Genomic DNA, 27404 nt, shown 5'->3' with positions numbered 1-27404 from the left:
AATGGTAAGTATATTTTATTTCTTAAACAATTAAGACAGACCACAATGAACATTCTTCATTAAGCAAAAATATTCCTAATAAAGGTTTTGTTCTTATGGTGAGAACTAAGATATAAGTGATGCCTCCAAAGATCAGAAGCAATCTCGAAAGTCTTACATGTCTTAACTAGTGGTGCCATCTGCTGGATCAAAAGATGTTTCTTCATACTTTAGAAAAAGCTGTAGAGAGGGATCCAGCCAAAATAATGCAGAATGCTATTAAGAGCAGCAGATAGTTTTTCAGTCCCTGCATAGGCATTATGGGATGGAAAAGAGGGAACAAGAAGAGAAATAACATTATTTTGTAGAACTGGAAAACAGTATTAGCACATTTGCCAATCAACACATTTCTGGTACAGATGTACATGCAGTAGAATACATTTTATAAGGTTATTAGTGGAAAGATTATTATTGCCAGCTTTTTAAAAATGGCATACACATTTTAGGGCCATATTTAACTTCTGAAGCTGCACTTCTAAAAGTAATAGGTGGAAACAGGACATAAATTAAATTTTAATTAATTTCATATACCGTACATTTAAAGGAGATTAAATGTAAGCCTCTTAATCCAAGTATTTTTCAGGCATAAACATAATTTTCCCCATGTGTCATGTTCAAAATAAGAAATGTCTTGCTTATCAACATAGATTTTGGGCTCTATTGTGATTGTAAGTCGAGGACAACCTGTACTAATGCTCTAGAGAAAATGGAAGAAACAGACATGCAAACCAGTTATCTAATTTACTGTGCCCATTTATTAAAAACACACCAAATGTCATAGGAAAAGATTAAGGGACTGTGTGGAGGACAACATTGCTTTCATTTGTTGTTCATACCTTTATTTCTTTAAACACCAGCACTCCCCACACTGCAGCTATAAAACCAGGACCCTAGAAGACAAGTTTGATGAACAGTATCTATGAATATACATTTTATTCATACATTTGTTATATTTTTATTTATTTATTTTATTTTATTAAATTTATATACCACCCTTTCCCGAAGGACTCAGGGCGGTTTACAGGGCATTTAAAACAACCAATACAAAAGTTAAAAACAAATTAAAAAAGATTAAATCATCCCTAGAATTAAAAACCTATGAAAAAATCTATGAAAAAATATTTGCTTCAGTCTTGCTACCCCTAAAATGCAATCATTTGGTAAACGGTTGTACGTTTAAGGCAGGACAAACAAAGCAGAAGAAAACAACAGTTTAGGAAACAGAAAGAATTATAAAAAAGATTTTGGATTATGATTATCTAATTTTTTTATTATTGGCCTCTGATTATATCTTGTATTTTAAACTAGCCGTATTATGTTAGGGCTATGCTGATGTTGTGTCTCAACTAAGAACAGAAAAAAAGCAATCAGTAAACAGAATGGAGAGAAAAGAGAAATGCTCAGGTGAAAAAATAAAATGAGGTGACGACCAACATCAAAGGGCGGGGGAGAGAAGACCAAGCTGCAGTTTCCTCCCTTTCTGAATAACCTGAATAACAGCCTTCTTCTAAGTTAGCATTATGTTAACTAAGTATTTAATGGTTTAAAACTGATAATGTAATTAGCTGGTTCTGTTGTTTATAACTGATTTCATCTATATATTTCACCAAGACTACATTAGAAATTCCTGAAAAACAAACAGTTGTAGTAAAGTGTCGATAAAGAACATATAACAGAAATGGTACTGGTCAGATTCTAGAAGTGAAAGATATCCCTCTACTCAAGTTTGTAGCAAAACCAGTTTGAAAAAAAGCTACATTCTTGCTATACAGTCCTGATAAACATATACTTGGGGCATTTCTTTGCTGTTTTAATTGCTGACAAAATGGCAAAAAACAAATATGAGCACCAAAAATTAGGATTTTTTTTAAAAAAACGCTCATTTCCAAGTTATTCAATTTCTGCTAACAGCATGACCTGAATTTTGTTCTGAACTTAAGATTAGAATCATAATATATATGTGGAAAATAGAAAAAAAGTCAACAGGTTAGCCCAAACATTACACTAATCTTCAAATCCCTCTGTTAACCATCTGCTATTGTATTTAACATGTAGAAAGTCCAAAAATGGCTTCCATCACTTATAAAGATGTCTAGTCCATTGTCTCTAATCAAAACAGTGAATTTTGCCATCTCTGCTTCTGTCAATTTTAAAATCCATTCTTCAACAGTCAACATCTCTTTTCCTATTTTTATTGTCACTGTTATTTTATGTATTGGTAGAATGAGTACTACAACCAAGTTTTAAAATTACTTGCATATACGTGGGGAATGATCAAGATTCTTATTACTTCCCTCCACGGTGTCATATACTTGGAGAAGAGGTGGGAGAAAACAAGGAAAAGTCCTGATCATAATGACAACACAGAGTCTGTCAAGCGCATCAGTTGTGAATGTTGATCCTTCTTGGCTCATGGGAGGGGTGAGAATGCTTGACTTTCCCTCTCTATAATGACTCTGAAAACAAACAGAATTATCTGGTGGGCCTGATAATTGTAGGAGCACTACAGCAGGACTCTACAGACAGAAATGCTACAGAAGGGAATCTGACGCCTTCGGCTTTGACAGACTTTGTGGGTAGCACTTTCTAAGTTTTGAAATCCTGAGCTTGGGAACTCTTCCTTCCAGGCTTCATTGACCCTATTCTAGAGATAAAAAAAAGTAATGAAATACCTATGGATTTTACTCCACTAGTCATTGCCGACTATAGGGGGAGGTGCTCATCTCCTTTTCAAGGTCATTAAGCCAGCGCTGTCCAAAGACATTTCTGTGATCATATAGTCAACATGATGTCATGGAGTGCTGTTACCTTCCCATTGTAGTGGTACCTATTTATCTACTTGCATTTGCATGCTTTTGAACTGCTATGTTGGCAGGAGCTGAGGCGAGGATGGGAGCTCTCCCTGTCGCATGGCACTCGGGTCTCGAATCTGGGATGCTGGCTTTCCAGTCAACAAGCCGTGTCTTAAATGCTGAGCCACTGTGCTGCTCCTGCCCTAGACATAAACCACAACAGAAACATCCAGGACGTTCCCAACACTTACGTCTGCCCTAGCAATGTCAGATAGGCGGACCATGAAAAAAAATATTTGGAACTTTCTTGATTAATTCATTGACTGGAGCCAACTGTCTTGCATAAGCAGAGCCATTTGCATAAGCAGAGCCAGATGAAAGTCAATTTAAAATCTGAGATCAAATAATATTCTCCCAGGGAATAACATAGTACATAATTCATTGCATAGGAAGAAAACTTGAAACTTCCATAAATGAGATGCTTCAGTAGATGCTCCTCTCCCATTTATTAACCAAGTAATTTCTCTGATACTTACAGCAGTGATTATTGGGAAGCTCACAACAGCACTGAGATAGTGGTTTGCTATAAACCAGCAGCAATTGGCTATTGCCCATAATGTGCCAGAAATAAATCCTGACAAGAGGTAAGAAAAAAGATTACTATAGTATTACATCCTGGAGTGCTCCTGAATATTTTTGCCAGCATGCCATGCCCTTTCAAGGACACACCGAGTCATCCCTGTTCCAATATCTTTGGGATTTCCTTCCTTGATTTCTTTTCCTTATTATTTGTAGGAGAGAAGATGATATTTCTGCAGATCCTGAGCTTTCTCTGTGCACCCAAATATCCTCTCTCAGATCAATGCTATCTGGAGAAAGAATTTATTCTTTATATACACAGAATTTAGGCTGAAAAAGCTACATACTGTAAGGCTGGAGGGCAATTCCAAAGATAAAGAAGCAGTTCATGTTGAATCTTAAGATCATATGTAAAATATAGTACAAAATTGTGGCTTTTGTGTATTTATATGCAAGATTTAGCTCTGATTCTTAAAATGATCTTGAATTAATCTTCTAATCAAGTGAAATAAAAACTTTTCATGTTTTCTATGTTTCCTAATGATTGACATTAGAATATGCAAGAATCAATATTTCTGAAGGTCTAGCTCTAGCAGACTGAGCTAAAGGGATTTATTTTTCTACTTAATATCTTTTCTTTGTAAACACTGAACAAGCACACTACATTAATTTAAAAATATTGGTATTTGATCTCAAAAGACACTAGAATCATGCCCAGGATAGCAGGCATCATTAAAAGGTACTTATTGGCAAGATACATATTCCAAATAGATTATAAATCTGAATAAGGACTTTGCTTTTGCTTGAAAATTATACCTGGTATTATAGCTGCAGGATAAACCTTAGGGTTATTTTTCATTGCTGCACAGTAGACCAGAAAGTAGACAGTACTTGTAAGGAAGATGCCACTGAAGTGGGCAAATACATAATCTAAATCTGAAACAAATATAAAAAGATATACAATATATAAATATATGTTTAAGACATATATTCAGGAACTTTACCAATGTTATTCATTGATGTGATTACTTAGGCAAGGTCACATATTGCAAATCATTCACTGTTTATTAACTGGGAGACTTTTGTTCTAATTAATCAACATTTTTCATATCTCTAACAAAAATAAGCCAAATGTAAATAGAAGACCCATAAAGGTTGGGAACACCCTGGGCCACAAGACTTATAGTAGCAGTGCCCACTGAGTAAAAATAATGTCCCATTCCTATTACAACCTTTTCAGAAAACTGTGAAGCAAAGAAATTTTAGCAGCAAAAATCATAGCCTTCAGTGAGTTGCCTCTGGAGAATGGGATCTACTGCTAGTTATAAATGCTAAAGACAATTAAATAGAAACATTACAGAAAAAATATGTATCCTCCCAACTGTCTCCCTGTTTAACTTTTTCTTTATTTTTTAAAAAAGTTTTTTTAAAATATTGAATAATATTTTAAGACAATGCATTCATATACCGAAGCCATTTTATTTTTAAAATTATATCTTAAAATTGCTGCAAAAGAATGTTCATTTCTTTTGCTGAGGATGAGTAGTACTTGCAAATACTACTGTTTCAGAGAGCATTGTGATTTTCACTATAGAAGGGGGAAAAAAGTCTAATGTCTATTTTGCATAGGATGGTGGATCTCTCTCCTCCTGCTAGACTGGCAAGGTTTTAGAGGAAAGAAAATACAATGGAACTGGCAGTCATCCATTGAGATTTGAGACAGAGATTGCCCAGAGTACTAAGGAGAGGGCAAGTCTCAAGATTTTGGATCCCCTCTTCCTGACCATATTAGTCTGCCCCTGAAATCCACAAAACAAACAACACAAACACACATAAAGAGATCACTGTACATGTGGCCTTCAGTATCATTACTTTCACTAGCCATACTTTCTTGTATCCAAAGTTATAAAATATATACTGAATGCAAAATCTACAATAAAGTTTCATTTCCCCACAATATTTGATGTAATGCCTACAATTTGCAGACTGGCTTTTTACTTATAAAGTACATTTTTTTCATGGTCTCAGTTTCCACAGTCTAGTTATTTGGAGTTGCTTGGCTTGAAGAGATCCTCAGTAAATAACAAGGGCAATCTCTCTCTCTTTTAATTTAATCAGTATATTATACTATAATTTAAATCAGCATATTTTCTTAAGCTGTATGTATCAATAAATTCTTACTAATGTGATATTTGGGGGCAAATCATCCAAATGGCTATACTTTTAAATCTATTAATAAAAAGAGTTTTGAATGTAAGACAATAAATTTAGGATCAAGCCAAATAATATATATTCATTTTTCTAAAGTAAGCAATTGATTTTAGGACATGAAACTCTGCTTAAAAGTTCTGAGGCAAGTAGCATAAGGAATGTAAAAGGAAATGTATGTAAAATTTTTCCCTCCCTTCTATATACCATAAATGGCCACAGTTCTCTTCTAGGATATATGACTTTACCAAATTGACTGGCTCCTACATATATAGTCCCATTTCTTCTGCCATGGTCCTTGATGTAAAACACAGGTATAAAACTAGACCCGTAGAATATCCCAGCTATCATAGCCAAAAAGCAGCCTCTGGCAGGAAAAGAAAGACAGAAATAAAAATAAGTTGACTGAGTCACAACATTAATTGCACATGAAAACAACACTGCTGGAGAATAGCTACTGGTTTTCAGAAATTATCCATGAGGAAACAAGAAACAGTTCTTGACTGCAACCATTTAGCTTACCAACTCTTTTGTCTAACAGCTATCACAGAACGCAAGAGAGGGAATAAGATGGTAGAGAAAGATGCCCTGAACTTACACCATTCTCTTTCCCAATGGAGAAAGGTTGTCCACCCAAGATACATCACTCCTGTTTTCGACTCTGTACTCAGAAGTGTTGATAGACTGTTGATGAAAATCAAAACATTTAATCTTTTTAAGATTTCCAAAAGCATTTGAATGCATATAAAGTTGGACTCAGTCGACACATGATAGACAGAGCTTTGCCTAAGGGAATTAAGTGGTACAATAAAAACTATTTTGTTTTGAAAATCCAGATCAGCCCATTCTCCTGCTTCTTGAAGACTTTATATCACCATTTATAATAATTAGGCAAATTATACATTATTTTGTAATATTTCATTTCTAGTGGCAAATCAATGCACATCTTTCTAATATGAAGGGACATGAATTAAACTGTTAATATGTTTTTTTTGTAAAAAAAAAAGAAGTTGGTTATACATTAATGGAAGAAAGTACTGTCCCACTTGTTTCCAAAATAGTCGCAGGTAAATTCTATTAACACATTCGCTGACATTATACAGTTGTAACATAAGAGCTGTGGTGGCGCAGCAGTTAGAATGCAGTATTGCAGGGTAACTCTGCTCGCTGCCAGGAGTTCAATTCTGAGCAGCTCAGGTTGACTCAGCCTTCCAACCATTCAAAGTTGATAAAATGAGGACCTAGATTATTGGGGGCAATATGCTGATTCTGTAAACCACTTAGAGAGGGCTGTAAAGCACTATGAAATGGTATTTAAGTCTAAGTGCTATTGCATTCGGTAGCTCTTTTTCTTTTTCTGATGCTGTTCATTGATATCCACAGCCACTCTTTTTTTTTTATATGGAACGCTTCACGAATTTGCGTGTCATCCTTGCACAGGGGCCATGCTAATCTTCTCTGTATCGTTCCAATTTTAGTATATGTGCTGCCGAAGCGAGCACATCCACAGCCACTCTTGTTCAGCCCAACTGTTATGATAAGATATAAATCCAATTAATATATACCGGTACTATCAATCCTTTCCATTCCTGGAACTATAGTATTGACTTCCACACCTCTTCTACAAATGGTGCTAGAGTTCCTATATGCCTGCCTATCAAATGAAAGCATAGTGTACTGGCAGGTACCAGAATATTATCCTTGCAGCAAAAAGATGTTGAGAACACAGAACTGGCTATTCTCAATTTTGGCTGCTTATCCTAATAAGACTTTTCTAAAACCAGCAGTGCAACAACTTCAACCCTTACAAATCTATAGAGATTATGGTTCCAATCCCTATTCAATCATAAAGCTCCCTGGATGATACTGGGCCACTTATTATTTTTCAGCATTGATTATTTCACATAACTGTTGGAAGTATAAAACAAGAAAGAGGAAAAGAATATAAATTTTGGGGGGAAAAATCTGTCAGCTCTGCCTGGCTCTGTCTGGGGCCTCACATGCATCCTGCCATCAAGGAAGGAGGGGAAGATGGAAGGGGGAGAAGGATGAAAGAAAGATGAAAGAGCAATAAAGCTTTGTGTGTACATGATAGGAAACTGGGAGGGGGGATGATAGATGATAAGGACCAGAGCAGCTAGATCTTATTTGTATCAGCATCTCATAGCTAGGCACCTTGAAAAAATATGTGGATTACCCCCAGGGGCTTCTGGTTTGCGCGCGCAGGATCTTGATCTTGATTCTATCCCTCTGTTAATGCAGCCTAGCACTGTGTTGGCTTTTTTGGCAGCTGCAGCACACTGCTGGCTCATATTGAAGTGATTGTCCACTAGGACTCCGAGATCCCTCTCACAGTTACTACTATTGAGCAAGGTACCACCTGTACTATACCTGTGCATTTGGTTTTTCTTTACTAAATGTAGAACCTTACTTTTTTCAATATTGAATTTCATTTTGTTAGATAGCGCCCAGTGTTCAAGTCTGTCCAGATCCTCCTGTATCTTAAGCCTGTCTTCTGGAGTGTTGGCTATTCCTGCCAGCTTGGTGTCGTCTGCAAATTTTATGAGTTCCCCATCTATCCCCTCATCCAAATCATTGATGAAGATGTTAAAGAGCACTGGGCCCAGAACAGAGCCCTGGGGCATCCCACTATACACTTCCTTCCATGTAGATGCAGTTCTATTGAGGACCACACGCTGAATATGGCCTGTCAGCCAGCTATGAATCCATCTGGTGGTGATGCTATCTAACCCACATTTTTCTATCTTATCAAGTAGTAGGTTGTGATTTATCAAATGCCTTACTGAAGTCCAAGTAAATTATATCTACAGTATTCCTCTGGTCCACTAATTTTGTCACTTGGTCAAATGCAATAAAATTTGTCTGGCATGATCTGTTTTTGACAAACCCATGTTGACTTTTAGTGATGACTTTGTTTGCATCAAGGTGTTCGCTGATTTGTTGTTTGATTATCTTTTCCAGAATCTTCCCAGGTATTGAGGTCAGGCTGATAGGTCTGTAGTTTCCTGGATCTATTTTTTCCCTTTTTTGAAGATGGGAACTACATCAGCTCTCTTCCAGTCCTCTGGTAGTTCCCCAGTGCTCCAGGATCTTTGAAAAATATAGTTCAGTGGTTCTGAGATCACGTCTGCCAGTTCCTTGAGAACTTTGGGGTGTAATCTATCTGGTCCTGGTGATTTGAACTCGTCTAGGCTGGACAGGGGGGTCACTTACCATTTTTTTGCCTATCTTAACTTGCGTTTCTATTCTGTTTTTTATGGCACTGGTTTTGGTAGGTTGGACTGTTTTTCCCCTTTGTGTAAAGACAGATGCAAAAAATGAGTTAAATAGTTCTGCTTTCTCCCTGTTGCTTGTCACCTTCTTGCCACTTTCCCCCACTAATGGACCAATCATTTCCTTAACTTTTTTTCTTGTTTTTTATAGGTTGAAAAAAGCTTTTTTGTTATTTTTTACTTTGGTTGCAAACCTTAGTTCATTTTGAGCCTTAGCTTTCCTCCCTTCATCTTTGCAGGCACGGGCTATTTACTGATATTCTGCCTTAGTTATGTGCCCCTCTTTCCACTTCTTATACTTGTCCTTATTCAGTCTTTAATAAATATCTAATCTAACTTTTAAAAACTCCTGTTTGAGTAGATCTACAAAAGTGAAAATTAGCAGTCAAACAGATTCCTCCAAGGAAAAAGAAGGCTTGCACCTTACAGGATTTATCACAAAGCTTTGAACAGCAAGTGTGTGGAATAAACCTCATATTAATGTTGTTTCATAACAAAGGCATACATTTACTGGGTGACATCCAATGTCATATGATGGTACTTTTACATCATTTTAAAGTTTTGCTGATTAAGGAATCTTGGAAGCTGAAGTCTACTTATCTTAAAATAGTTGATTTTGAGACATATTTTTTTATCCTTTCTCCATAATATCTTTGAAGTCAAGGACACTATCTGGGCTAATCCTGCTGCTAAAACAAACTTTTTTTTACGGAAAAATGTAGTTGATAGTTTTTAGCCACCACCTTGAAAACTGTAACAATAAGAAAAAGAAACATACCTGTTCTCTTAATAATGGAGTGCTTTCTGAAGATGGTGAAGAGTTTTGAACCTCACTTTTTATGAAAAGAAATATGATGGAGCTGCAAAGATATAATAACATCAATAGTCATCCATATAGTTAGGTAGTATATGTTTGAGCTAACTGGTGTTTTTCTCTTTACTTGCTATATTATTCTTTACTATCTAATCAAAAGCATATTTACACATTTTCTGAACATTAGTAATTTTAAACAATCCAATATTTATTTTCTTGGAACACATACAGGAATCTAGTGGAATATCCATGCTTAGATTGTAGCTTAGCTCACAAGAATAAAATAGATATACTTTGATTCACCTGATTTGGAATGATTACTTACAAATATTTTAAAATCAAAGTACTATAGTCATTAAGAGAATGATATAGTTTTCAAAAACCTAAGTACTGAAAGTGCTGCGCCGATGTAATTCAGAACTGGTTTTCTGACTTCTTCTGGGTCAATTCCAAACCAACCAAATCTGTGAAAGGTAGATTAAAAACATGTATTATTTTCTCCAAGTTTCACAATGACTTATTAGCTATAGAAATGAAATTAGCACAGGAAAAGAATAAGAAAAAAAGGATATAGTTACAGATAAATCAGTAATAACTCTTACATAAATACATATTTTTGTATATACATAGTTTATATGAATACATACTCCTCTCTACCTCATAGCTGCTTGTAATGAATTATGCAACAGGATTTATATTTTCTTGCTCAGATGATTAGATTTTTAAATTTTAGTGTACTGATTATATTTGAATGCAATTATTCCATATTCCATATTTATTTGCTCCTATGCTGGCTCGAAAAAGTTATAGACCACTTTTGGCAAATTATGTCTTCTCCCAATCCCCCCATCATTAAATTGGATATGTTTAATGAGAGCATGTAGAAATGCTAATAGACATTAAGCGTTTAGTAAATGCCAGTCTGTCAGAGGCAATTATACGTTTGTATTGTAGAAGAGCTTTAAAATGCTAAAAAGTTTATATCAGAGATTGCAACATTGACTCCTTGAATGTTGTTGAACTCTAGTACTCTCAGTGCACCATAACTGCAGCTTGATTATACAGATTATAGGTAAAGGTAAAGGTTCCCCCACACATGCGTGCTAGTCGTTTTCGACTCTAGGGGCCAGTGCTCATCTCCGTTTCAAAGCCGAAGAGCCAGCGCTTGTCCGAGGACATCTCCATGGTCATGTGGCCGGCATGACTAGACGCCAAAGGCGCACGGAATGCTGTTACCTTCCCACCGTAGTGGTCCCTATTTTTCTATTTGCATTTTTATGTGCTTTTGAACTGCTAGGTTGGCAGAAGCTGGGATGAGTAACAGGCGCTCACTCTGTTACGCGGCACTCGGGATTCGACCCGCTAAACTGCTGACCTTCTGATCGATAGGCTCAGTGTCCCAACCCACTGAGCCACCACGTCCCTATACAGATTATACAGATATACAAATAAATGATTTCTGATGTTGAACATATCATTCAGCAACTTCTAGAGGTCCACATATTGCTCATCCTTGATGTCAATAATAAAGGGAGCACAATAATGTTTTCTGCTGGAGAGATTTATTTGGATATCTGCATGTAGTAGGAATAGTCAAGCTGAAGTTACGGTGTTTCCCTAGTTAATGATTTCACTGTATTTCATCTGTGATAGATAATAGATAGATAGATAGATAGATAGATAGATAGATAGATAGATAGATAGATAGATAGATAGATAGACAGACAGACAGACCACTACATCTAAACTATTATAATTTAAACACTTGAAATATACTAATTAGGGCAAATGCTATTTGGAAGGTATTGAAAAAAATTAAAATTCTTCTAAGATACAAACAAATTGCCTCGAACAGGCTGACATTTATTAAATGCTTAATGCTTATTAGCATTTTTACATGCTTTATGTTAGGGTGAACTTATCCAAGGGGGGGAGAGGGGGAAGGAGAGGAGAATGAATCTTCCAAAAGAGGTCTATAACTTCTTGAAGCCACCAATGAGCAAATACATATTTCTAAATCTATTCTTGTGAGCAAGAGATTATAATCCTCTTGTACAATTCATTACGAACAGGTATGATATAAACTAGTGCCCTCCCCCCAATCTTTTGGGCACCAGGGACCGGTTCCATGGAGAAAGGTTTTTCTGCAAACTGGAGGGTTTGTGGTTTTGTGTGCTGCCTGCATATAGCAGATGGGCTTCATTTGTTTTTGTGGCTTGATTGCTGGCATCCCATGGACTGGTGGGGTTGGGGACCCCTGATATAAAGAAGAAAAAAAATCTTTCTCCAAGAAGTTTATTTTTGATCTTTGATTAAATGGTACAAATAGATGGATTCCAGAGTAAATGTTAAGTATACAGCATGTTTACCTTGAACTTGCCCAGCCAGTTAGCAAGTTAAAAGAAGCCCAGATTAAAAGGCCAAGGCCTAACCCAATGGTTTTAACAATTGGAACAACTGTTACATTACCTACACAGAAGAATGAAACCCATTGATTAGACATAAGTTGTAATACCTATATTTTCATAATTATAATGAACTACAATGGTTACCATCACCACTTTTAATGCATATTATGTTTTGATGGGTAATTGTATGACTATTGGGCATGCATAACTCTTTCATATACAAATGCAGAAGGTATTTGTGGGATTTTGCAGATTACAGTAGCTTTATTTCTTACTATGCTCATCAGCTATGCATTGTATTGACTACAATGAAATGAACCATAATTCACAAATATTACACATTCCAATCCTACATGTGAGGGAAGATACTGAACAATCAAGCAAACTATATAAAGCACCTCTCCTCACATATTTTAATATGCTCAGAGACCCTTACCACATGGTGGGCAGGACACATCAAATGAGAGATTTTAGGCTGTCCCCATTATATTATCATATCTAAGTGTTTTGTTAAGATGATTAAAGATGACTAAGATGATTAAAGGCCTGGAGACTAAAACATATGAAGAACAGTTGCAGGATTTGGGTTTGACTAGTCTAGAGAAAAGAAGGACTAGGGGGGACGTGATTGCAGTATTCTAGTATTTGAGAGGCTGCCACAAAGAGGAGGGGGTCAATTTATTTTCAAAAGCACTAGAAGGTGAGGCAAGAAACAATGGAGGGAAACTAATCAAGGAGAGAAGCAACCTGGAATTAAGGAGAAACTTCCTAACAGTGAGAAATATGAACTAGTGTAACAGCTTGCCTCCAGAAATCGTGGGCGCTCCATCACTGGAGGTTTTTAAAGAAGAGACTAGACAGTCACTTGTCTGAAATGGTATAGGATCTCCTGCTTGAGCAGGAGGCTGGACTAGAAGACCTCCAAGGTCCCTTCCAGCTCTATTCTGATTCTGTTTGATACAAACACCTTTAAAATATAACTTGCATTTTCTAGTATGGAAAATTAACGGCAATCTTTTTCTAACTTACTATGTTAATGTCAATACTGAATTATTCTTTCTGAAGAACCTCAGAATGTCATACTAAACAATTTCTAATAAAAACAAATACATAGAACCATTAAAAACAAAATAAATCCGCATTAAATGAGACCACAAAACACTAAAAACATTTAGGTTTCAGAACACTTGTTACCCTGCAAATGCCCAGATGAGTCCAATTGTAGTGCTGCTATTACAAATCACCAATTTTCAGTGAGGAAAAATAATGACATAACAGTTGATTCCTGATCACAAATAATCAAAGTTTGTCCTAACTCAGATTACAATAAAATATTTTGTCAAGCTTAGATTTTGTATATTTTACTGCACTCCTGTAAATTGTGCAAATTATGATAGATCTTTCTCTAATAAATTTGATGGAGGATAATTTCAATATTACCTGTAGCCCATAAAAAGCCCCCAACCATAGCAAGAGGCCAAAACTTTGGGCTGTTTTGAATCAAGTTAACAATTAAAGAAACAATCCAGATAGCAGCACAAAGAATCCACTGGAAGAACATTCCTACAATAAAAGAACAAAAATTATAAATTACCAGTGCAGTTAATACTGATTAAACATCTGTGATGTCATGAAATGTTTACAAATGAAATTGCAGCAACAAGTAAAAGGGCATGTTAGCTACTGTTTAGCCTTACCCTTTAAGGGTGAGTAAAAATCTTTTTTTAAAGTCTTTGTGATAAAGACAAATAAAAAAAGAGATCCTCAAAATGGAAAAAGTAAAAAGAATGGTGAAGAGGAGGCAGTAAACTAAGAAGCTATACCCTGAGAATTTGCAGACATGCCCTAATGGGATCAAAAAGAATATAGGGAAAGTAATGTAAGGTGAAGAAGTAAAACCATTGAAGCAAGAGGTCATCTGATCAAGCTATAGATTAAATACTCAAAATTTGTTAAGCTGGCTTCTTGTATTCTGAGGATCCAAAATACCATATTTTCCGGCGTATAAGACGACTGGGCGTATAAGACGACCCCCTACATTTCCTGTTAAATTATAGGGTTTGGGCTATACTCGCCATATAAGACTACCCCTCTTCCAACGCACACCAAATAAAAATTAAAAAACATCAGATTTGATTTTAATATGGTAATTTTAATTCAAATGCTTATGACATGCAGGTACTTAGTAGGAAAACGGTCACTTATAAACATAAGGCTGTTTGTCATCAACCATGTAAACATAAAACAGTGCAAGTGGATTAAACTTTTCCTAATTCACTCTAAAGCTTTCCCTGCGCAGAGCCTTAAGTAACACCAGCTGCCTGCAATTAGTGCAGGTTCGCATCCCACCAGGCTCAAGGTTGACTCAGCCTTCCATCCTTCCGAGGTAGGTAAAATGAGGACCCAGATTGCTGGGGGCAATAAGCTGACTTTGTAATAATGCTGCTTGGGGGGTGGGTGAAAGCCCTAATAAACAGGCATATACATAGAATGAAGGCTATTGCTAAGCACATTGATTTGTGCTTTAAATTGTAAGCCGCCCTGAGTCTTCGGAGAAGGGCGGGATATAAATGGGATTTAAAAAAAAAGACCAAATGGGAGATCTGCTCCAGGTTTTCCAGCCAGCCCGCCCAGTTCCTGAGTCAAATGTGTCCTTAGAGCTAAGCAGCTGCTCTGACTGCTGCATTCCCCACCTGCCTTTCAAGTTGGGATAGACTGCACCTGCTCTTCAACTTTAGAAGGAAAGACGCCCAGACTCCAGCCTGTAAAAAATCACAGACTGCAGCTTCTTCTCCAATTGGTCCCGCTTTCCCTGCGCAGACAAAATGGGAGATCCGCTCCAGGTTTTCCAGCCAGCCCTGTCCCTAAAGTTTCAGCACCCGGCATATAAGACGACCCCTGACTTTTGAGAAGATTTTCATGGGTTAAAAAGTCGTATTATATGCCGGAAAATACGGTATGTGCCCTACCTAGATACTGCTGAATATCATCAGCATATCCTTTATCTCCAAAAGTCTATAATAAGCAGCACCCTTGAGGATAAATAGCAGTTGTCGTAGGGAGACAAGCTAGGAGCACATTTCTAGGTGAAGACCCCACAGCAATTTTTTATTCAAAATAAAAGTGGCCGATCTAGGCATTGTTTAAAAATAATAAGATTAATATAACATACAACTTAGTCTTGTATTATGGAAAAACCAACATTCAACAAAAATCCTTTTTACAAAAGCTTGAAATAGAACTGAACTGAAATAAAAGATACTTTGTTCCTTTACCTAGGGCAGGGGTGGGCAACCTTGCCTCTTTTATGACTCGTGGCTCAAGAATTCTAGGAGTTGAAGTCCACAAGTCATAAAAGAGCCAAGGTTGCCTACCCCTGACCTAGGGGAACATAATAGCTTCTATACCAGGAGTGTCAAACTGCTGGCCTGCAGGCTGGATGCGTCACAGCAAAACCGGGCCCACCCCATTGCCGGCAATGGGAAAAAAGTCACGATACGTTGCAACATGTCATGTGACGTTGCGAGTTTGACACCCATGTTCTAGACCATTTATCTAGATCCTATGCACTAGGCAACAAAATACAAGAAATATCAACTACTCATTTGCTTGAAAGGGCAATTATCCTTGTTTCAATTTTTTCCCCCTACAAAAATTATTAGGTTCGGGCAAATTATTGGATAAGGTCATGACAAAACCAGAATTTAACTGTATTTAAATTAAACACAAACAATAAGAGCTGTATACTTACAAAGATACGTTTCATAAAGTTTCCTTTATGTTAAAATACCAATTTTATAGTAAATTTGGACCTTTGTTAGTGATATGGTTCAGCCCAAAAGTATCTTTTATTTGCCCTTTCATGGATAGATATGAGCTATAATTGTTCAAAGGAACTCTAAGTGAAATGCATGATAATAGCAATTTTGTTTTAAGATGACCATTTTACCATCCCCAGTGTCAAACTTCTTCACCGGTACAAAGTTTGATCCAAATAAGACAACAGCAACTGCTGAAGAAATAAAGCCAATGGTCAGATCTGTTGTATTACTGCTGACAGAGTGGGGGATCCCTTGCCAGCTCTCCATCTGCTTTTAGTGCCTGATTTGACTTCTGTAAAGAATTCTCTGGATTCCCTTTCTTCAGGCAGCCCTAAGAAGGAAAAAAATCATTGAATAAATGACACATCACAATATTTACAAAATCCTAATGCTATTATTACAATATGATTCTCCCCTTTATTCTGATTTGTTACAATTATAGCTTTTAGGTAAAATTAAATCCGTAATTCAAAACAAAGATTTTATTTATAAAATTTATACGCTGCCCATTTCACTGTCAAGCAACCCTGGGTGGCTTACAACAATATAAAAGCATAATATAAAACAATAAGAGCATTAAAAACATTCAGCATTAAGAATCAAAACATACTGCAATCAATTTTGGTCACCATACTACAAAAAAGATTGTTGAGCCTCTGGAAAAAGTTCAGAGAAGAGCAACTAAAATGATCAAAGGCCTGGAGACTAAAACATATGAAGAACGGCTGCGGGACTTGGGTTTGTCTAGTCTAAAGAAAAGAAGAAATAGGGGTGACATGATAGCAGTGTTCCAGTATTTGAGAGGCTGCCACAAAGAAGAGGGGGTCAATTTATTATCCAAAACACCAGAGGGGATGAGAAACAATGGTTGGAAACTGATCAAAGAGAGAAGCAAACTGGAATTAAGGAGAAAGTTCCTAACAGTGAGGACAATTAAGCAGTGGAACGGCTTGCCTTCAGAAATCGTGGGCGCTCCATCACTGGAAGTTTTTAAGAAGAGACAGGACAGTCACTTGTCTTAGATGGTATAGGTTTTCGTGCTTGAGCAGGGAACTGGGCTAGATGATCTCTAAGGTTCTCTTCTCTTCTAATTCTATTTTCCTTTCCTCTTGTCTCCTCTTCTATTCCACCAAGAATTAGATAAAAGGGACTAATGCATAAATGGTAGAGAGGTGGGGTCTTCTAATCTACTAACCACTGCCAAAGTGAGATAATTCCCTCGAGGCCTCAAACCAATTGGCAGAACCAGATATTCAGGCCCTTTTGGAAGGCCAAGAGGGTGGGGGCAGGCTTCACCTTGAGGGGGCATGATGTTATCTTCTGGACTCCACCAGCCAAAGTTCTTTGTTGAGATATAAGATAAAATTAGCAGTAAAGTAATAATCTGTAAAAATGGATCATCTCCAGTAAACACACTTACAAAAGCAATAAAAAACTAATCTTGAAGACTATGTCACATTATAGAGGGGGAAATGGGACCAGGCCCATGAGTTCTGTTCATGATTTTGGTGCATTTAGTGGCTTTACACTGAAGTTCACATCTGATGTTATCATTGCAAAATGATGCCCATCTGTATTCAGCTGTTTATATGTACCGGTAAGCTTTGCCTGTGGCTAGAAATTCCAGTAATGTGAATTCCTCAGTTATGTATTGAGAGTGATGGTACTGGTAAATACGAAACCGGATTCTGATGATATTCATCTCATTCTCGAAGACAGCTGCACTTTTCTGATAGTATAGATCAGGGGTCTTCAGACTTCGCCCTTTTATGACTTGGGGACTCCAACTCCCAGAATTCCTCAGCCAGCATCCCTGGCTGAGGAATTCTGGGAGTGGAAGTCCACAAGTCATAAAAGGGCCAAGTTTGAAGACCTCTGGTATAGATCTAGTCTCCTTGATCTTCAGCTGTCTATGCAGCCCCAGAATGCAGCAATAAGGCCTATACCTAGTATAGCTGCTTTGACCATTCCTACATTGGCCAGACTGAATATAACTTGCTTATCTGACTAGTGTATTGAGATTTAATGTGACCACTTAAACAACATCTGGAAGTTTCAATTGTTGCTAAATGTGGCAGACTGACTACCAGTGATTCACTTAGCAACTATGGCAAGAAAGGTCGTAAAATGGAGCAAAATTCACTTAACAAATGTTGTGCTTAGAAAATTTGAGATCAATTGAGGTTATAAGTTCAGCACTACCTATATTATGGATTTCTGTTTTGGGACCAGTGTACCAAAGATGTTATCTAGTCTGCTAATGAAACATTTACAGGAAAACAACCAAGCTCAAGAGAACACCAAGAACCCAATAGCTTTTCCTTTATTTCTTGTAACCCAGCTTGAGTGCCCCTTGAGCAAAACAGCCAGAATAAACTGTAAAAATAAACAAATGCAGCAAATGCAGATGCCATTGCAGAGAACAGGCAAATACAAGGCTTAGGGGTAGGTGAATTATTTCTCCACTGTGATTTTTACACAATAGTAGTCTTCTGAGTGTTACTCTGAGTTTTCATAATTACTCTCAACATAACTCTGCAAATACATTTTCAGGAAAAGAGGGCTGGGTTTTCTAACAAGACTCAAAAGAATATGAATCTTATCCAAAACATTGGCCTGAATCTATTATCTCAAAGTATGAGTTGTCCATTTAATTTTCTACAATTCTTTGCCCTTACTTTCTTCTAAAGCATTCTGCACAAGACATTGGTCATTCATCAGAAGGCATTGTACCCAAGTCCTAGGAAGGAAAGGACTCTCCCACAGAAATTCATTTTGACTCCAGGAACAATTGTGGTTGAACTACAAACCTCAGCATCCCTCATCATTAGGATATTGACAAAGGCAGCTGGGAATTGAAGTTCACCATCTAGAAATCAAGACTGCAGACTTTTATGTTATGATATCTGAAAATAGCTATGGTGTTTTCATTTTACACTACCATGCAATGACATCATCAGTAGAAGCATTCCTAGCAGACGGTTTAATTCTTAAGCCAAGCAATTCAAAACTTTTTTTTTTAAAAATGGGATGATCTAATGTGAATTTGATACTATATGGGCTTCTTTTTCCTGCCATCTAATCAGTTCACTACTGAATCCTGTCAGATGATGGGCTATAATTTCAAGGTGTCTAGACACCTAATCTGGAAAGAAACAAGTAGGCGAAAACTACTTTAGTGACTGAATACAATACAGGATGAACTTATTCCACCTTTCCTCAACCCACAGGACCCTAACCCTAACCCACAGGACTAGAGTGAAGCGTGCAGAGCCAACTTGCTCTGTGGACAATGCTGGTATATATCATTCCAGCACATTTGGAAAGCACAAGGTCGGAACCAACTAGCCCAGGGGTAGGCAACCTCGGCTCTTTTATGACTCATGGACTTCAACTCCCAGAATTCCTGAGCCAGCTATGCTGGCTCAGGAATTCTGGGAGTTGAAGTCCATGAGTCATAAAAGAGCCGAGGTTGCCTACCCCTGAACTAGCCTATCCAAAAGCTTTGGTATCTGAATAATATTACAATCGACTTTGCATTGTCTTTACTCGTTTCATCTTCCCTTCCCTTCTGTTTTCTGACAATTTACAAAACTTAAGGCACAAAGAGCACCACCTGTTACTGCAATTCTTCTTTTGCTTTTAGCAGAAAGGCAAATGTTACCTTTCGTGCATCGATTTACTCTCAAGCCAGCTTCTCGGCGCCTGCTTCCTGCTTCGATTATTTCAAGGGTCAACAGCTGTAAGGAACAAGAAGAAGCTCCGCCCAGTTCTCACAAGATGCATCTCTACAGATCAGATCCCAGCTGCCGAAATTCAGAAGACTACGGCATGGCAGAAAATGGCTCAGGGTTTGCTTTAACTATTTGCTGCCATTTCGCGGTCATTTGGATTTTTGGCAGGCCAGATCTAGTAGGCAGGTAGCGAAACACTGCGTATTTTAAAAAATCGCTTTCTTTGCCTGGGTCTCGTTGCCTACAAACGATGTCGTTCAAACCGTAAATAATATGCGGAAAGGAGACCCGGAACACAAACGACTTCCGCACTCCCAGCGGCGCACCCACATACAGCTAAACTCTCGCGTCAATTCTTAAAGCTAGGATCCCGCGAGATGATTAGAGAAGAAGTTTGTGTTTAACGTCGTTTTTCTTAATATTGCTGGTTGGTTAAAGGGAGTGGTATTAAGCTTAGGCTGCCAAGGTGGAGTAGTTGTGTGGCTTTTCTAGAAGAGAACGCCACGTTAGACAGCTGCAGGAAGAAAAAGTAGAAATCTGTACTATTTTTTAAAGACTTAAAACTTAAAAATAAAAATAAAAGACTTCAAAGTTGTTTGCGAGTATGTATGTTCGCAATGCACATCGTGGCACAATCCAGCTGGTCGCATTTTAGCACAGTGCGTCGTGTGAAATCTGCCCGTGCTATCTGCTTGCTAACACTAGGATTGTGTTCTGGATTTTAAATGACCAGCAGCCGTGTGGTGCCTATTGAAATGAAGACATTAGCCGCTTTGTATACGTTACAGATGGGGACTGTAGCCAAGAAATTAAAAGACGCTTGCTCCTGGGGAGGAAAGCCATGGCAAATCTAGACAGCACACTAAAAAGCAGAGACATCACCCTGTCAACAAAAGTGCGTATAGTCAAGGCTATGGTCTTCCCAGTTGCAATGTATGGCCGTGAAAGCTGGACCATAAGAAAGGCTGAGCGCCAAAGAATTGAGGCCTTTGAACTATGGTGCTGGAGAAGACTCCTGCGAGTCCCTTGGACTGCAAGGCGATCAAACCGGTCAGTCCTAGAGGAGATCAACCCTGACTGCTCTTTAGAAGGCCAGATCCTGAAGCTAAAACTCAAATACTTTGGCCACCTAATGAGAAGGAAGGACTCACTGGAGAAGAACCTAAGGCTGGGAAAGATTGAGGGCAAGAGAGGAAGGGGACGACAGAGAATGAGGTGGCTGGATGGAGTCACTGAAGCAGTAGGCGTGAGTTTAAATGGACTCCAGCAGATGGTAGAGGACAGGAAGGCCTGGAGGAACGTTGTCCATAGGGTCGCAATGGGTCGGACACGACTTCGCAGCTAACAACAACAACAACAACAATACGTTACAGCTTTTTAGCACTGAAAAAATTGCATGGCAATGCACAAAAAAAAAAGAAGATAACTGTTTCCTCTCTCATCAGCTGTGGCTGAGACAAAAGCTGATCATGACCGCATTTCCTCTAAAACCAGTTATTGAGGTGTCTTCAAGCCATGGTTAGCAGGACATAAGGATACATCCCAGTAGGTCGCTGAACAACATTTTTGGGAGATGCTCTAATCTGTATTAGATCACTAGATCTGTGGTGCAAAACTCTGGACACAAGGGAAAAGGAAAAAATTCAAATTTTCACCCTCAGCCACCATCTGAATTTTTGCAGACCAGATATACAGTATAACCTGCCTTTTCTCTTAGGGGTTCAAGATAGTACTCAGAGTCACTTCTTATTTTACCTTCATATTAACACACTGTGGCATAGGTTGAGAGATAGTAATATATGCTATGAATCTGGAAGCCAAGTCCAAGTAGCCAATTTTAACTTCACACATCAGAAAAGTTGGAGAAATTCTTCTCCATAGATGAGTGAACCGGAAAAAAGCTATATTTTGGAATTACTGTTTTGTCTGCAGCAGCAGCCCTAAATTGAAAACAAAACTATTTGTCACACAGGGAAGAATATTAAGCTAAGAAGATTGATGTAATACTATTAATATACCTCATTAGCTACTCATTGTTAATCCAGTCACTTCAAAAATCTATGTATACTGTATTTATGAGATCCCTAAACAGTTACACTAATCCATGAATGTATAAAAATTAAATGTAAGATTACATTTAATTTGACAATCTGTTGATGCTAACTATTACCAGTCTTTGATTCTCTTTCACTTAAATATTGGGAATTAGTAGTATGTGTAGGAAGTCAGCACACAGACACACACCAGAGAATGAAATATTTTGAAGAATATTAAAAAAGGCAGGATAGAATATTTCTCCTAAAGAAGAAATGGAGAAAAATATCTTAAGAAAGACAGAAGGCAGACCCAGCCTCAAGCAAAAACACGAAGAGAGCAGTCTTTAGGAAATCCATTCAGAAAGATTGGGTTACTCTATTCATAAGCAAAGAGCAAACAGACTCCAGATAAGCAACACAATTAGGCAAAAGTTGACAAGATTAGCTCAGATAAACACCTAAGATTTGCACTTCCCCTTTTGGCTATAGAGCCAGCCATGACTCCTACATGACCCCATAGGAATCTGGCAACAGCCATTAGAATATTAAAGGACCTAGTTCTTGCACAGGAACAGGCATCTCAAATGCAAAGCCCAAAGAAGGTATAAAAACCCAACCTACTGTCAACTCCATTTTGTCAGCTGTCCCAGAGCTACACGCTGTTGTTGGTCCTGCTCAGTGCTTTTTTTGTAAAAGAAAAAGGTGCCGGAACTCACACATGTCATACAACCCACCTTGCCTACCCTACAAGGTTTCATCCAAAAAAGGTGCTGGAAGTCCGTTCTGAGCGTTCTATGACAAAAAAAAGCCCTGGTCCTGCTCATCAATAAACAGAAACCTTGGCTAAGCAGCCTCTAGTTTATTTTCAGCATCTTAGCCCCCACTTTATTTCCACTGTCTTAATCCCAGTTTGGAACTGGACCTGATTTTTCTTTCAACAATGTATTATTTTGATACAAAATGAATAAGAGTTGTTTTGGATCTGGCATGACCACCTTCTTTCTACCCTTCTTAAAGCCAACCCTTTTTTGGATTTTACAGTAGTTGTATGAGCTGAGTTATATATAATATATAGTATGTTCATTCGTGTTCCAACTAACTGTTATTTTTTGTTTCTATTTTCCCCCCCCTAGAATCCTAAAACATTTACTGGACAATGAGTTATGGGCTTGGGGTTTTTAAAATTGATTTTTGCATTACAAGAAACTGAATTTGTACTTTTCCTATTAAAAATAAAGTAGTGTTCATTTTCAAATCTTTTTTTGTAAATTTATATCTTTATATTTCTTTATTTGAAGGTTCTGAATAATTCTGTGTTTAAATTGTCAGTAGGCTGGCTTTGAAGATCCAAGGACAGAAATTGTCTGCATCCAGACAGTGATTCCTAGTCTTGGTTTCCTGCCCAGATATTGTCTAGATAGAACCAGGCAGCTGTTGTGACAGATTTTTTTCAAATATTGCAGATATATAAAATATGCACAGCAGCGATTTGCAAACATTCAAACATTATACAGCATACAGTATAGAAATAATCTTTCGTTTAAGGGCATGAAAATTGCCTAAACTTCCAAATAATATTTAATAGGCTGCTTTGCCTGCTTAGAATTGCTGTGGAGCAGTGCTTTTTTTGTTTTTTTAAAAAAGGTGTCTGTACTTACACACATCATATAAACCACTTTGCCTACTCTACAAGGTTTACCTTGTAGTTGGGAAAAAAAACCCTTCAATTTTTAGTGTATCTGAAAGACTAGGATTTTGTTCAAGGTAAGTTAATACTATTAATGTTACCATGCACCGTGCGGCTTTAAATTACAAAAAGGCATTAATCTTTTGGGACATTTACCACTGGAATACCCATTTAGTTTAATGAGTGGAAATGTCAGCTTTCTATGTGGAATGAAATTGGCCCAATAAAACAAAATTTGGTTGCTTGTAAAAGATTGAATTATTTTTAAGAAGTTGTCAAACAAGGTGGAAAAATTTACATTTGGAGTTTAATATGGATATTGACTTGAAACAAATTAAAGTTGAAACTTTGTCAGTGAACAGATTACTTTTAATTTACCTTTAACTTAAACCCAATTTAATAAATAGATCTGATTAAACCTCATACTGTAGGTCTACCTTTACATCTGACCAATACATGATTAATATATATTATTATTAGTAAAAATGCCTCCAAATCACAAGACATTGGCTTTATTCTTATTCTTCCCCTCTGCAGTTTGAATATAAAGTACAAAAGACTAAAAAGAGATTTTCGTAGACATCCCAGCCTTTGAACTACCCAAGGAAATGAAACAGCAAAGTTTCGCTGTTGGGCAAACTTCCATCTTTTTAACCTCACACCCCACCTTCTGTAAGGGAAGGCAAAAGGCTCGCTCACCCCCTTGTGAAAGATGGCCTCCATGTTTATGTGTCTCCCACCACCACCAACGGTTTCCACACCACGTGGTCCAACCCAGCCAACCAAGCCACGCTCTGGCTGTGGTGCTCCTGCACCTCATGGCTCCTCCTAGAGGAGGCAGACAGTGCCGGAGGGAACCCCTCGTGCACCATACCGCCAGCGGGGCATTTTCAAAACAAAAGAGGATAGGAAGGGAAACAATAGGAAAGGAACGCAACTCTGGAAAATCCATTGGAAAAAGGTTCCGGTGCATTCTATGACAAAAAAAAGCCCTGCTGTGGAGGATACACTAACCGTGTTTAGCCTAAACACTGTTACAGGTAATGATTCTTACACGCATGTAAATCACTGTTTTGAAATTGGAATGGAAGAAGCTACAGTTTGTTTGCCAATGCCATTTATGTCTCTGGTTGTTATGATTCCCAATTAAATCCAGTTTCAATGCCTCTCCATGCAGATGCCATCCGCTTTTATTTGAGCTGCAAAGGTTTGAGGGAGACTCTGATCTATTTCATCTCTGTCAGAACTTGGGTTGCCTAAAAAATGGTCAGCACTTGTGCAGTGGTTGTTCGGCCTCTCTAAGTCCTCTCCCCAGCCAGCAAAGTGAGGCTGGCTATAAAAGCTGATGGATGTCTGGGGATGATGGGTGTCAGTGTATAGGAGAGAGGGAGGGGGTGTCCACATGTAGGAGAGAAGGAAGGAAGGAAGGATGTATTTCATGTGGGGAAATAAAGCAGCCGGAAGTAGACTAAAGCAGCTGGAAAAAAGAGCTTTTTTTCTCCAGGAGAAGGACTCACAAGGAGATCCATGTTCAGATATATTCCGGCCACTAAGAGCAACTAAACGGTGGGTATCTACATGGAGGGGACTTAATTTCAGAGCCTGAGACTGGGGACCAGCAGACACTTGGCTGCATTGCAGGGATATCATGAGGTCATCCAGATGCTTTATGACACCTGCCTGATGTCACAGAGAACTGGAGGGGGAAGCTCAAGTCACTCCCAGTGGATCGTTGACAGCTGTCTGGCAGTAAGTGGAGCAGGTTGTGAGTGACACTTTCCCCTTGCAAAGGCTCTGTGGATCCGGCATTCTGTAAGTTGGAGGGGGGAATTGGGCTTTGAAGCATGGAAGGGCTAGCATCCCATAGGTGCCCTGAGTTAGAAGTGGAGTGATTGCCCCATTGTGGGGGAAAAAGGGGGACTTCGGAGGGCTGAGAAAGTGCTCAGCAAAGGTTTCCTTTTGAAGAGCGGGCAGGCTGTCCAAAGGTCCACAGCCTTTTTATTGTCTCTGGGTAGGAGACATTCTACCTTTCATAAGTCCATCTGTTGCCTTTCATAGAGGAGTAGCTGGCTTGAGGTTCTTTTAGACTCCCGTCAGCCTCTGGGTTCCCCGTGGTTTAGGATTTGCAGCAGGATCCCTGCTAGTGTGTAGGAAACCCTTGCGTATTGCAAACGTTCACCTCTCTTCTTCTTTTCCTTTTTCCCCTCTTTCTTCCCTTCAGTGGCAAGGTGAGCAATTTTATTCGACTGGATTGTCGCTTTACTAATAGTTTATAAAAGAGAATGATAGATACACAGCTAGATAGAAGTAGAAGGGAGATAGATTAGATCAGGGCTTCTCAACCTTTTCACCCATTTTTAGGATATGGCAACATCCAAGTATCACTAGTTGCCTAGCAAGGTGTCAAAAACGTGATGACCAAAAAAAAAAAAGGAAAAAAAATGATGAAGTACAGGTAGTCCTCGACTTACAAGAGTTTGCTTAGTGGATCGATCAGCACCCCACTGAGGGTTACAACGTGGAGGGCAGAGAGGTGAGAAGGGCGTTATTTACTTTAAGTCTAGGTGGGAAATAGGGGCTTTTCAGGACTTCCAGCGTGGGTGTGTAGAGTGCACCCACAGCTCTGGAGCTCCTCTGAAGAGCCCCTCCACTCCTAATTCTAGAAGGAGTTGATATCTGGGGCAAAAAGTATTTCGTGTTTGCTTTCTCCTCTTAGGTGCTGGTGTCGGAGGGCCATCTGAGGAGCTTGCTGGTCCGTGACTACCACTTCCTAGCCCCGGAGAGCCTGGTTGAAGAGGCTGGCTCCGTCCTCTTCTTCAGGCTCCTGGACAATTATGAAAAATCTTTAAAGGCAAGGGATGAGTTTTCACAGTGGAAATATTCACACACACATACACACTCACACACACACAGAGAGAGAGAGAGAGAGAGAGAGAGAGAGAGAGAGAGAGAGAGAGAGAGAGAGAGAGAGAGATTGAGATTCCTATGATATTTAAAGTCCTTGAAACAAAAGTGCTGAAGAGTCCTGTGGGGAAGCGTTCCTTTCCCCCTACGCAGCCTAAAAATAGGTGTTCTTTAATCTTATGCACAGGTTGCCTTCCTAGAATACAAGGATATTTCTGAATGCATTCTTCACATAATGTACCTGTGCAACATTCATGAAACAGAGTTGCTGGTTAATATTGATTTAATATTGAGTTGATGTTTAACTTGCCTGTGCACGTTTATCTGCTCTCAGGCAACTTATTTTGGATAAACCATTTTCTCATGAGGGATGTGCACACACACAAAAAAAGAACGAGAGAATTCTAGTTTTCTTAGAAACATATTGATGTTCCTCAGGGTAAAACATTGAGATACAGTGTAGAATTGTTAACTGTGCATCACTAGCTTTTCGCCTTGAATTACAGTTCCTGGAATCCTAACCCTAATCAGTGCAAACTATGCAATAACTGAGGCTGCTAAGCCTAATCTATCTAACTTGTAAAATCAAATGATAGTGATAGTTGAAGATAATCCAAGTAAGGAATTTATGGAAGCAGTTCATTCTGTCCATTTTGACTTTATTTACTGAATTGGAATCTAAGAGAAGCCATGTGTTTATGTGCAACTGGGAGAAACCTGAAGCTGCTTGAGCGTAGAGTCCATCGGTGGTGTTATTAAGAGCCTTTGAAGAGCCCTTGGCAGTCAGGGTTGGCGAAGCAATGCAAAGTTCGGTCATGTGACCCTGGAGGGGGGGCCAACATCAGAATTTCAAATCCAGGTCGTAGGTTCTCTCTTTGTGTCGGTCTTGATGTTCAACAGCCACTTCTTTAGAGTGGAAGTCATCCTGCTCTCTTGTTCCCCTCAGTTTATCGGCAGGTCCTTCCAGAAGAAGGAGAAAGCTTTGATGAAAAGAATCTTCTTTGGCCTGAAGGTCCTGCTTAATGACTGCAACAGCCTCATCCAACTCTACAGCATCAGAGGAATCTGCAATGCAGCTCCGAATCTCCC

General features: G+C 38.4%; 1 protein-coding gene and 2 long non-coding RNA genes across 7 annotated transcripts; 2 read left to right on the top strand and 1 right to left on the bottom strand.

Moving 5' to 3' along the window:
- Positions 1 to 19986, bottom strand: TMEM144 (transmembrane protein 144). 5 transcript variants are annotated; one of them, XM_081333128.1, is made up of 13 exons: positions 17251 to 17266; positions 16909 to 17075; positions 16083 to 16285; positions 13574 to 13696; positions 12095 to 12194; positions 10109 to 10189; positions 9690 to 9771; positions 6217 to 6302; positions 5867 to 5985; positions 4227 to 4346; positions 3368 to 3465; positions 876 to 929; positions 1 to 286 (listed from the first exon to the last, which is right to left on the bottom strand). In XM_081333128.1, exons 3-13 carry the CDS (start codon positions 16219 to 16221, stop codon positions 203 to 205), a joined length of 1086 nt encoding a protein of 361 aa, XP_081189254.1. In that variant the 5' UTR covers positions 16222 to 16285; positions 16909 to 17075; positions 17251 to 17266; the 3' UTR covers positions 1 to 202. The 5 variants fall into 5 exon arrangements, with proteins under 5 accessions (XP_081189254.1, XP_081189253.1, XP_081189257.1 ...); XM_081333127.1 differs by lacking the exons at positions 16909 to 17075; positions 17251 to 17266 and adding an exon at positions 19619 to 19986; XM_081333131.1 differs by lacking the exons at positions 3368 to 3465; positions 16909 to 17075; positions 17251 to 17266 and adding an exon at positions 19619 to 19986.
- LOC308671113 lies at positions 3373 to 3937 on the top strand. The gene is made up of 2 exons (XR_014027150.1): positions 3373 to 3475; positions 3627 to 3937. It is a non-coding gene; the product is annotated as an uncharacterized lncRNA (long non-coding RNA).
- A 5723-nt stretch (positions 19987 to 25709) lies between the features above and the next one.
- On the top strand, positions 25710 to 27404 carry LOC308671265. Its single transcript, XR_014027171.1, has 3 exons — positions 25710 to 25944; positions 26128 to 26262; positions 27262 to 27404. It is a non-coding gene; the product is annotated as an uncharacterized lncRNA (long non-coding RNA).

Source organism: Vipera berus (assembly GCF_964194415.1).
Source record: "Vipera berus genome assembly, chromosome: 7".
Taxonomy (NCBI): Eukaryota; Metazoa; Chordata; class Lepidosauria; order Squamata; family Viperidae; genus Vipera; species Vipera berus.
Note: the sequence above shows the minus strand (reverse complement) of the source record. Positions and strands in the feature narration are given on the sequence as shown.